At 43.2% G+C, this 12,802-nt stretch overlaps 1 protein-coding gene across 3 annotated transcripts in view; it reads left to right on the forward strand.

The window, feature by feature from the left end:
- The window catches only part of cbfa2t3 (CBFA2/RUNX1 partner transcriptional co-repressor 3), a 35,253-nt gene extending 26,545 nt beyond the window's left edge, over nt 1–8,708 (forward strand). For 2 of the 3 annotated variants that reach the window (XM_031846188.1, XM_031846190.1), the window contains exons 6-12: nt 1,655–1,962; nt 2,663–2,748; nt 3,794–4,079; nt 4,556–4,624; nt 5,358–5,411; nt 7,153–7,343; nt 7,848–8,708. In XM_031846188.1, coding sequence (XP_031702048.1) covers nt 1,655–1,962; nt 2,663–2,748; nt 3,794–4,079; nt 4,556–4,624; nt 5,358–5,411; nt 7,153–7,343; nt 7,848–8,237 — 1,384 coding nt within the window. In that variant the 3' untranslated portion in view covers nt 8,238–8,708. The remainder of the gene's footprint in view (nt 1–1,654; nt 1,963–2,662; nt 2,749–3,793; nt 4,080–4,555; nt 4,625–5,357; nt 5,412–7,152; nt 7,344–7,847) is intronic. The other variant, XM_031846189.1, reaches the window with a different exon arrangement.
- Nucleotides 8,709–12,802: the final 4,094 nt, after the last annotated feature.

The following is a 12,802-nucleotide window of genomic DNA, read 5'->3' on the forward strand; positions in this document are numbered from 1 at the left end:
ACACACACACACACACACACACACACACACACACACACACACACACAAACACATAAACACATAAACACGCCATCTACATTGGGCAGCGTTGTATTTATTCGCCTCTGATCCCGGGATAATAAAAGAGTGATTTGCATCGGAATGTCTGGCTATTGCCATCCAGCTAAACAGATTAATATCAACACTCCCATCTAAACTGTCCAGATGGCTTGAAACAGCCTCTCACACACACACACACACACATACACACACCCTCACTAAAAGTACACAGACACAAATGAGTTTCACTGAACATCTGCCAAACACGGAGTTCAGCCCACATTGCCCCTTAAGCCCGAGAGCAGGGTGGGAGGGAGAAATACTTGCAATCTAAGAGTCGGCTGAGGGATATTCAGATTAAGAGTTTGAGATGCAGGGTTACAGTTGGACTTGGCTTTGTTTCATACATATGGCGTACAGCTGTGCAAAAGCTTTGGCGGAGCACTGCCTTACTGTAACTGAACAACAAGCAGCTCTCAGCAGGGATACGTGTGAGTGTGTGTGTGTGTGTGTGTGTGTGTGTGTGTGTGTGTGTGTGTGTGTGTGTGTGTGTCTGTGTGTCTGTGTGTCTGTGTGTATATGTGTGCTTGCATACACCATGTGGGAATTGTTTAAAAAACAAGTTTGTCCTAGACACTCTACAAACAGGTATAGTCCACAATACTAAATGCTGTAAATTTTGAAAAAATTAATTGATATGACAGTTTATGGCAAACACTAACACAACCAATCAGACTTCATGAAAGTCTTTTCTTTGACATATTTTTACTGAGGACAATTTTTGCCTCTTGATCTGATTTCAAGGGCATTCCGGTCTTTGCTTGGGCATGTTTTCCCGAACTATGAAGTCATACACTATCATTGCATATTTAGCCTGCAGTCATCGCACAGTTTTCACATCACTCATTGTGGTCTGGCAAGGCCATAGACTAGCTGGAGAAAGATGAAGTAGCCAGCACAAAAGTGATTTCTCTCTCTTCAGACATTAATATGGTGTAAAAAAATCTGTTTCTCAATAAAACTGAGGTGAGAAATGAGCCATTTAGTGCTAATGAGGGTAGTCATGTTAGCATCAACACAATTTTTGAGTGATCCAGAGTTCATTTGAAGCAGCAGAATTGATTCTTGGTTTGACATTTGTGGAATAATGGTACATGTGGTAGTAGGAAACAGAGCTTAAGAGATGCAGTCTGTGCAGGGACATTGCATATTGGCAAATAAACCCTGCCTTTTACAACAAAGATCTGTTTTGTTGTAGATCATAATATACCACATAACATCCCACTGTGCTGCAGGCCTTAGTCTGTGATTAAACAGTTCAACTTTAACTCCATGTTTTTAAATTCTGGATGTTTAATGTATTTGTTAACAAAGTAGTTTGCACTGGGTCTACTTTTTCAAACTGTATTCTAATAACTGCGTAGTGCTGACATTATCTACTGCCTGGCTGCCTTCATTTTCTTAAATATATCAGAGTCGTATAAGCTCCTACAAACTGCTCATTATAATCGCAACATTAAATAGTATCATGGTAAGCCATGATGCCATATACTATATAATATCACTGAGTGTTTTAACATAATGTTTGAACCAACTCCCCTGTCCTCCTCTACAGGACCAAAGACAGCTCAGAGAGAGATGGGTTGCACCCGGAGCACATGGCTAAGAGGCCGTGCACCATCAGCCCCAGTCAACGCTTCAGCCCCAGCACGGGTCTTCCTGCTCACCCGCCACCCAACGGCCTCCCCACACACCCTCCCAACGGCCTCCCCACACACCCTCCCAACGGCCTGCCCCACCCACCCAACCCCCAAGTGGGACCCCAACATTATCGCTTAGAAGACATGGCCCTGGCGCACCAATACAGAGACGCTTACAGACACAATGAACACCGCGACGCCCGGGACAGGCTCCGGCAGACGGGTAGGACGGCTGCATTCACATTGTCAGATAAATCCATAGGTCTCCAGTTCTCACTTACATGGTCAGTCTATGGGCTGGTGTATATGTAAGTGGGCTGTCTGTAGAGAACAAAGGCCAGTTGTCAGTCCAGTGTGATAATCCTTGTGGCAGTGCGTCTATATAAAGACTACATCCATACATGCCTATACGCTACTACAACTGTGGCAACCATATATGCCTTCCTTCTGCTTTCCCAAAAGGAAAGGGATGAATTCTTAGCCAAGTTGTCTTACTGATTAGATATGAGGTAATAGAATAGGCACATGACATGCTTTTTCGTTTGAAATTACACAACTAACTTGCTGATTTTACAAAATACAATACAATAAAACAATAACAAAGTAGAGGAGAAGAGGAAAAAGTCCATTGCACACACCACAAGAAATTAATGAACTGTCATCCACCCCAACACAAATATGGGCACACACACACACTGTTACTAATTGTAAGTGTTTGAAAATAGAAACATTTTCAGTATTATATTTACTTGTTAGTATTCGGTATGACAGTCAGGACTGGGTTCAGAGTTAGAAATTCTTCCAGTTCCCCTTGCTCAAACATGGACATAGTTAGGTATCCACCCTGCAATGGAGTGTTTTGCTGCTTAGAGGCAGTAATACAGAATTGTGTGCAGAATCTCACCCATGTGTTTGTCTTTTAGCTGTGCATGGAGCGCGCCAAGAGGAGGTGATTGACCATCGTCTTACAGATCGAGAGTGGGCAGAGGAATGGAAGCACCTAGATAATGTACGTATCAGCATGGTAGCCGAGGTTAATGCTGACCACCTCTAATTCATAAATATCGTGGAGCAGTGGGAAATAAAGCAGGTGATTTAAGTTAACTTTAGTGGGACGGGAACTGTTGACACTCCATCAGAGTGTGCAGTTGACGGACATTGTCAGAGTGGTGAATGAACAACAAACAGACACCTATCTGGCTTCCTGGCACCCAACTCCATGAAGACAAAATCACATTCGCTAGACACACAGACATGCACAGACAGACAGGCATACACAGAAACAGGGCCCCAGATGGAGCTCAGGACCCAGCAGAGCGCAGCTCCAGCTGGGGAGAGCAGCTGAGACAAGAGCTGCAGTCATGGAGAGAACCGGCCAGGCCTGGACCCCTGCCAAATTAGAAACACTTCACTGAAATAAATATAGCGAACTCAGAGGGGAGGGAGGGACAGAGGAAAGATGGCAGAGACAGAGAGAGGGAAAGATGAATGAGAATAATGATATGGATTGAATGTCAACCATGCTAAACCCATTTAGCAGGCCGAGCCGACTCTGGAAACACAGGAAAGGGTGGAAAAAAGTGACACTGTTTAAAAGGGGGGGGGGGGGGGGGGGGGGGAGTGGAAATCTGTTGAGTTGGCAGGGACCGGAGCAGAAGGGTGGAAGGAATTGGGTTAACTTTTTCATCAGCAGCCCAGCTGTTACATTATCGCTGTTGTAATGCTCTTAGACATTGAAATTCACTGACAAGCCCACAATCCATGAGCAAAACAGGCCGAGACAGAAACACAGAGTCGCACGCTAACAGGCATGTCTTTTTATGTTTTTTTTATTTTTTTTTATGGATTTATCAAGTTTGGTTAATTTAAAAAAACTCTACTACCGTGTTGTGGAGATGATCGAGTTTAATTTTGTATTAGTTTTGTGGGGACCTGTCCTGGTCATGTGTTTCGGTCATAGGGATTTATATTTTCAACTAAATGGAGCACTGTTGAATTTCTCCTGTTGATTCATCACTAAGTTTTAACTCATCCTCAATCCTGTCCCATTGCAGCTCCTGAACTGCATCATGGACATGGTGGAGAAGACGCGCCGCTCTCTGACAGTGCTGCGCCGCTGCCAGGAGGCTGACCGGGAGGAAATGAATCACTGGATTCGGCGCTATAGCGACGTGGAGGAGATGAAAAAAGGTGGGAGCAACGGACAGCACTGCCTTCCTCCTCCTCCTCTTCCTCCTCCTACTCCTCACCACAACTCCTCCTCCAACACAGCTAGCAGCAGCGAGTCACTGCCCGTAGGAACTTCCTCGGCTGCTGAAAGGCAGACAGGCAGACAGACAGGTAGACAAACACAAAACAAAACACTCACAGCAAGCTTATTTGAAATGTGTAAAATGCCTTAATCTATCAATTTAGACACAAAAAGTCACTTAAATTATCACATTTTTCTGCAAATGTACAAATGTAAACTCATTCGGTGAGGCAATACAAATCTGGTTTCAACATCCTGGATCTTTAACCAACTGATTGCACCCTTATGCTGCCAGCATGCTCATTCATAATTTACATTTGTATTCACGTCTAACTCCCGTATTCTCATTCCTTCCCAGAAATGGTAGAAATAGTTGATGACAGCTTATTTACTGATGTTGCCACAAATATAGTGTGTATTGGTCCCAAAAATAGAAGTGGAAACTTCTAGGATGTGTGTTTGAGCAGATCAAAGGTCTATCACTGTGTGTGTGTGTGTGTGTGTGTGTGTGTGTGTGTGTGTGTGTGTAATTGAGACTGAATGTGTGCCTGCTTGTGTGTTTCAGAGATCCACAGAGACTTCTTACACAGGCCTCCCTCAGGATACCTGCCAGAAGAAATCTGGAGGAAAGCTGGTAAGAGCCAAGCATCCTCTTCTCTCTATTGTCTTCATGATTGACCCCACACGGACTAACAAAACACACACAGTCACTGTCATCAGTCTTTCACGGCCCTCACCGTGGCCACAGAGACAGACGGAGCAGAGGCCTTACAGCCGTAGGTCCATCAGGGCAGAGGCTTGGAGGCCCTCTGTGTCATTAGGGCTAAATGCCCTCCATCTGTCACCACTATGAAAAGCCACTGCCGTTACAGCTGCAGTGAAAATGCAGTCACCTGGCCCAAAGCGGGCCGCAGCAGCACACCACAGATTAGAGATTACTGGTCTCCATTGACCTGAGAAACACAGACAGTCTCAAGTTTTTGTGCTTGTTTTTATTGTGTTAATTTCTTTAGCCTCATGCACAGTATACTAATGTATTACTGAAGTAAATCAAACACAGACATTTAGATATACAGACAAAATTATCTTGACCATGGTTATTTTTTTTGGCTCAGTTTGAGGCCAAAGGGAAGCAGGCGGGAGTGTTGCATTGCATGGGCCTTCTTGTACACTGCATGTTAGATAGAGCCCATCCCAGGAGTCATCTGGCTCAGCCCTTGTTCCTCCCCAGTCCCAGCACTATTATGTTGCAGTCGTACTCCAATACCCTGCGGAGGAAATATACCGGTTGCTGCTGTCGGCAAAATATTGTGCTGCATTTTCACCAGCAGAAAAAGCTCTTTTAATTGCAGTTGTTTTTCATACAGGTACTACAAGCATCCCGCTCTCCCCAGCACTAAAGCACCTCCAAAACAGACAGGGTGAGTAACATATCTCCATATCTCACCTTGGTGTGTGTGTGTGTGTGTGTGTTTGTGTATATGTGAGCATGTGTCACCTCTATCTCAGCAGCCAGGTAGTCTGCCTAATGTAGCTGCAGCACCTCTTGCTTTTAATTAAAACCAGACACGTATTCTCTGGTCTGGTTCAGGTTGAGAGACTGCAGTGCCTTTGAAAAATAAGATCTGAAGTGTGAAAAAGCAGGCAGAAATAACACGTCTCAGGGACTTGCCAAATCCCTGTGGAATTAAAACGTTAATATTGCTGTCCCCGTGTTTTCCATTAAGAGCTAATTGCCCCAGCATCTGCTATGCAGTCTCCTTGATAAGAATTAATTAAATTTGCAAACTAATCTTAGTGGTGCATGCATTAGGCCAGATAATTGAGAAGCTCGGGATAATGCAGATAGTGTTTTGCAACGAAAAGAAGAAAGAGGAGGAGGAGGAGGAAGAGGGGTTTAAGAAAAAAAAAAAAGGAGCAGAAATGAAATGAAGAATAAAGGTAGAGAGGGAATGATGGAATGAAGGAAGCCATTGAGACATGTCTGAGGGTGACTGTATGTTGACGGGATTGACAGAATATTAACTTTTCAGCATAGGAATCAAGCTCAGACATACATGCACACGCAGCCATGCGCACATACACAGCAAAGTGTTGGATAAGGCTCCCTCCGCCGCCTATCTTTTAACACAGTAGTTTGAAACAAGTGGAGTGGAGCGGCAAGGAAGAGTGACAGTTATTTATGAGTTCCCACTCAAACAAACACTGACTGGAGGAAATAGGGAGCAGTGGAGAGAACATTATCAGTCTCACCTCCTACTTGGTTGGCCTAACACACCTGGATAGCTATTTGTATGTGTGTCATTTGTGTCTTAGTGTGTCAACCATGCACATCTGGAGGAGGCGGAGCAGGAGGGTGAAAAGTAATTTCGTCTTTAAAAGTGTTGCTGTCTCTGATTGCTGAAGAAATTGACATTTTAGGTGAATTTATGTATTGTGATCACAAGATACCACGTTAGCATTCTATTCATAGATGTTTTTATATTTGGAAACCTGTTTCTCAGGTGTATAAAGCCCTACAGGAAAGCATGCACTATACATATGTTGTGCACCGTGAGGCCAATAATGAAAGATGGCAAAATGTAATCACTTCTGCCTCTTACTGAGAGGAGACTGCGGGAAGTTTCTATTTTTTGACTGCCATCTGGTAGAGAGTCTACACACCTGCCTGTTGTAAAAACACAGTCTCTTCACTCATACAGTTTGTGCTTTTGCTGGAAAAACAAAAGGCCCCATGATAAAAATCTACATCGTAGGAAGCCCTGCAGTGGGGATACGGCTGCCAACCGGTGGGGAAATTATTCTCTTTTCACTGTGAAATCCGTCTTACGAATTGTATTAAAATTATTTTTATGACAAGATGACAATCATGCAAACAGGGAATCCCAGGATGTTGTTTGAACAGCCAAGTTAGAGACAAAATTTTGGAGACATCTGTTGTTGTCAGCACTGGAAATGATTGTGGCCAGACGTGTTTGAATTAATTATTGAAGTCTGCTGTTTCCCTTTTCTGGCAGAAAGTTTTAAATCTTGGATGATGTACATCTGTTCGCTGAGATACAACAAGATGGCAGCTTAAAGAGCCTCAAAGGATGATAGAGCAGGCCCAGGACGGGACGATGGGCGTTTGCACTAACACCTCTCTCTCTTTTTTTTTTTTAGAGGAGGCAGTGAATGAGGTTAAGCGACAGGCAATGTCAGAGCTGCAGAAGGCGGTGTCAGACGCTGAGCGGAAAGCCCATGAGATGATTTCAGCCGAACGCTCTAAAATGGAGAGGGCGCTGGCCGAGGCCAAGAGGCAAGCCTCTGAGGACGCACTAACAGTAATCAACCAGCAGGAGGACTCCAGTGAAGTGAGTATCACAGACCCCCCAACCACATTTACCTTAATTCTCCTCTCACTTGTTCTCTAATACATCACTCTGTCTCTCGCTCATTAATGCTCTTTTGCCCTTCACTTTGTTCCCCTTATCTTCCAAGTTACCCTGCAATGTGTAATCCATACAGCTTGCTGCTGTTGGTTTGTTGCTGCACCATGTTGTCATCATTATAAGTAGATGCAGTCCAGTTGTCTGTGTAAATAAAAGCAGACGGACCCAGATGGTTGGAGCAGAGTGCCAGGCTGAGGTCATTACTGAGCAGTTGACCACCACCTGCTGGTAACACAAACCAGTGGCCTCGGACCAGGACTTAAAGCCTTCAAATCAAATCCTTGTGCAAAGAATAAAAAAATATATGATCAGGCTAAGATTTTACAATACTTATGTTAGGTTTAAACATATATTTATGTGAGGAAGAGAAAACTTTCCTGGGACAAAAAAGAGACTTATTTTTATCAACCCACTCTCTCCCCACTGTCTCAACAGAGCTGCTGGAACTGTGGGAGGAAAGCCAGTGAGACGTGCAGCGGCTGCAACACGGCTCGCTACTGCGGCTCCTTCTGCCAACACAAAGACTGGGAGAAGCACCACCATGTCTGTGGTCAAGGCCTGCAGGGGATGCCAGGGGGCAGCAGTGTCCCTCTAGGCCCCCCCTCCTCCTCCTCAGCGTCCTCCAGTGCGCCCCCCACCCACTCGGAGAGCACTCCTCCAGGAGCCTTGTCCTTGGCCGGCCAGAGCAGCATTGCGGGAGGGGCTGGCAGCGGCAGTGGAAGTGTCTCTGCCAGCCCCAAGGAGAGCAGTTCCAGCAGTGCCTCTCGCTCCACAACTCCAGCTACCCCCGCCCTACTGGATGCCACCTCTCGTTGACGTCGGACCCTTGTCCCTTCCCTGCATACTGATGCGACAGTGCCCACACTCCACACAAAACCAAACTGAGGAAGTTCATTGCACGCCGCTCAATTTCCTCCTCCCCTATTTCAGTCCTTATTTCCCTCTTATCCTAAGCTCTTCTGAAAATCGTCTCACTACCTGATGATAGACTGACTCAACTGGTCACCTCCCCCCAAAAACACTTTTTCTGTTTTTGTCTCTTTTACAACCACAGCCACAAATACAAAGATTCCAGCCTGGGGTTCAGTGTAGCGGAAAGCATGAAAAGTGTCTTCTATCTCTGTGTTCAGTCACAGAAACATATCACATGTGTTTTGCTGAAAACATGAGCTTTGACTTGAAGATGTGGCTAAGATGTGTCCTCAGTAATGTAAGCATGTTAAATATTGTCTGCATGAGGACACAAGACAAGGGCTGTGGTAGGAAACAGTGATGGTGGGGGTGGGGGTGGGGGGGGGGGGGGGGTAGGGGCTAGGCTGATTAGCACTTGTATTGGATTTCCCTTTAATTTAGCACCAATGAGAGTGTAGTACTCAGCCCTTAGATGTGCACTACCTGTGCAAACAGTTCACTGATGTGGCACTTATTCTACAGTGTCCTAATGGGGACAGGCAAGGACAAAATACCTTTTTTCAAATGGATGAGGGAAGGGAAAAACCCTGTGATGCGATTAATTCCTCAGAAACACAGCTTAGTATTTATTAAATGTTTCTTTCTGGCTTTAAGGGAAATTAAAGAAAAGTCCAAATATTCTAAATAAAGAATAGTAGTGATGATGATGCTGATGATGATAATAATGATATGAAAATGAATTAATTTTAAACTGCTAACTACCTTGCTAGCGAGCCAAGAAAATCTACACCGGACTCACCTCTGCACCATTGTGAACCCAAATGAATTCAAAGATGAATGAAAAATAACATGATCCAAACCTTTGTATTACACTGCCAAAGTGAGTAAGTAAGCGATAAGGAGAAGCACTCATCTTATAACCAAACGCAAAGCAACATCACCTCCTCAGCAGATAAGCCAGCCCTGAGAGGACCAGGCTGCAGAGAAGCTGCAGAACGGGACCCAGAGATAGTCAGACATTTAAAAGAAGAAAAAAAACAAACTGTGACCTGCTTTGATCTGCAGCTGTCTCCTGTAGTCTGGACAAAACTACAGCGGTTCCTCAGTGATGGCCCAGACTAGTGAATAAGGACAATGCTGTGAACTTGGCTACAAGAAGGACTTCATGAAATGGATGGAAACCCTGCCACAGTGTGATTTTTCTTTGTTTTGTAAATGGTACCAGAGAGGAATAAAGAGGAAAGTAAAAGCTACACAGCCTCAAAGGAGATGAAGATACATAAATGGCAAAGGAGCTGCCAAAAACCTCAAAGGAAGCTTGAAAACACTGTCCAAGAAGGCATTGTATACTATGACTTATGAGAAGATTGTAAGTCTTTTTTTTCTTTTTTTTTTTAAGCTCCACAACAAGGAGATATTTCAAGGATTTGGTGTTACCTTTACATTCACTCCCTCTTTTTCCAAAGCATGATAAACAGATAAAAAGGAGCCTAGTGAAGGGCGGTGTAGACTTGGTTCTCTCTTTCTACCTCCCCTCACCCCACACCTCCCTTCTACTGCTCTTCCCCCGACGACTTGACTCAAGTCTGCCCCTAACCCCCGCCTGCTTCGAACAGAGCCGCTGAGCAGTCTCGTGGGAAGGGTTCGGAACCTGCTTGTAGATATTGTTCCTCTTTCAAATTTCGATAATGTCTCTTGTCGCTGATGTCCACATGTGCTGCCCTTGTGTATATCCAGAAAGATGGACTTTGTTTTGGTTTTGTTTCCTTTCATTTTCCTCCTATAAGTTTGGGCTGAGCAGTGAGGTCAGACCAAGTAGGACACTCGCTTATGAGAGGAAGCCCAGCATTGTACTTATTGTTTGATTTGTTGTATCTATATTAATGAGATGAAACCCCTCTTGTAGAATATTTTGTATAGCTCGCATTGTAAGACAGTGAGAGGACAGAGGTGCAATATGAAGAGAATTCAGCTACTGAATGGAACCTCAACTGCCCATAGGGTGTCATATAATATAGATACATATAAATATATTTAAAGTAACATCAGTAACTTAATGTGAATGTACATAGTATTTAAAGAGGTCCAAAAATGTGTTTGCCAAATAACAGAAACCTTTAAAGTTTAATGTCCAGATTATGATTTTTTCACAGTACATTTATTTCTCAAATTCATCAATCTTTTTTTTTCTCTCACACAAGTTAATCAGTTTTAATTTTTACTCAAATCAAAGTGTCATGTGACCCTGAGCGGAGGAGACTGTTGGTAGTGGAGGTAAAGTGGCTTCATACAATGCATGTAGCTGAAAATGGATGAAAACAGATCAAAGGTGGATGGACACTACAGGACTTCTGAATTAATGTATTAATTAATTAATTAGTCCTTAATTACCAATATTTGAAAATCCACATTGTATAACACCAAGCAAATATATTTATGTTTCACTTTAATCTTCTTAATTTGAATGCGATGGTGCAATTGGGACCCAAAGCTGTGTCGTGTGCTTCATTCACCCCAGGTCAGTTTACATCCTGCAGGAGGGGACTCAACAGTGTGTAGTAACAAAAAAAATCCCAAATATGTTCAAAGGTTTGAAAAAACAAAAGAGGAAAATGTCGTGGCTCAGTTTCAAATTTAGATCATTCACAACATATTTAAGAATTGTCAAACTTGATATATCATGTCAAGTGCTCTGTTTCTGCCACTGCAGTGACCCTCTCTCTTGGTCCTCATCAACGTGTGTGTGTGTGTGTGTGCGTGTGTGTGTGTGTGTGTGTGTGTGTGTGTGTGTGTGTGCGTGTGTGTGTGTGTGTGTGTGTGAGGTTAGGAGTATTTGTTTCCCCCAAGGTACATGGCAAGCCATTACTGTAGGATTAAGTGATATGCCAGTGTTAAACTGAAGTAAACCTAAAAGCTCATTTTGATACCCAATCTTTGCAATGTTGCTTTTTTAACAGATTACTGTTTATTTGTAAAGATGCAGGTTGAGCATAAATTGAATATCTATTTCCAGGCCAAGAGAGTAGTGTCACCTCTTCAGGTTTTTTTCCCCCCAGCATTTCCCACATGCTCCAGCATTATGCTCGCCTCTGCTAACACATGAATACTAAACAGTGTTCAGGCCTTTACTTAAAGCAACAGAGGGCCTGAAGCCGACATGCTACAAATTTAATTTTGATCACTGTAAACGCTACAATGTTGGCCTCATACGCACTTCGACCAAACTTGGGAAAAAAATAGGTAACTTTCTTTTTGCTGATAGTGGCATAGGAAACATGTTCATCAACAGATGGATGAAGTGAACCATTTTATTTGGACTACCTGAGACACAATTCAAATGCGATAAGCTACGAGGTACCCTTGCCTCTGTGTGTAACATGTATGTATGTGTGTTATGATCATTGTGATATGGTGTTGACCTCAGCATTTTTGTGTCATTTCCTCTTTTCCCTCTGATGTCCAGCTCCTCCACTACTACCCCAGACCATCGTTCACACTATAGCTACCTCCTGCGACCATACAGCTAACCACCAGGAGACGTTGTCCTGGACTTTGAAAAGCTGGGCTGAGAGCAGACATGGTGGCGCACATTCAAACATGATCACATGATTCTGTCTGAAAATGATAAAAACTAAACTGTTGAAAGGAATTGCCATTACTACTGATGTTAAACAGTATCTATTCTAACCAGACCTCAGCTGTTTGATCCATAGGTTTGATCACATCCCACTAACGAAACTGATACTGCCGGAATTTAGTAGTAGGTACACATACTGTACAGTCAAACTTGCATACTACCAAACTCAACACAGAATCAACCATGACATGTCATTTGTTGTCCAAAACCAATAAAAGCACAGACCAAAGTACTCTATTGCCATAATAGGCTTTGACACAGTGTGTATTGTCAGACTAGAAATAATAAGGTTAGAGCTCCACTACACCAGTTAACCAAAGTGTCTGAAATACACACAATCAGGGCACAAGAGTGAAAAGCATGTTTAATGAACTGGCTGAGTTTCACATGTGTAGAATTTTTATTCAAGCAATCAAAGCGCTTGTTGTCTACATATTGAATACTGCTTCTGTAAAAGTAATAGAAGCATCCTCTTAGAAAAGCCTCATGATTGCCTGTTCTTACAGTTACAAAGCCTTGCAGAGATAAAAAAAAAAAAAAAAAAAAATGAATGGATGGTGTGTGTGTTTGTGTGCGTGTGACTGGTGGTGTGTGTGCTTTTGTAAAAAAAAAAAAAAGATAAAATCATACCTTTTTCTTCTTGTCTCTGTACAAACTACTTGAAACTTTCAGAGCTTTAATGAAACATCCCAGACAGACTTTAGTGGCAGATTGATTCACAATATGTAGCAACAGCTTTGTGCAGTAAAATACCATGTTTGCGCACACTATCCGCATCGAAACAACATCATAATGACAGTTCCATTCAACTCTTTAATGCTTTACGTGTGTC

This window comes from Anarrhichthys ocellatus, unplaced genomic scaffold (genome assembly GCF_004355925.1).
Source record: "Anarrhichthys ocellatus isolate YVR2014 unplaced genomic scaffold, GSC_Weel_1.0 scaffold6, whole genome shotgun sequence".
In the NCBI taxonomy this organism is placed as follows: Eukaryota; Metazoa; Chordata; class Actinopteri; order Perciformes; family Anarhichadidae; genus Anarrhichthys; species Anarrhichthys ocellatus.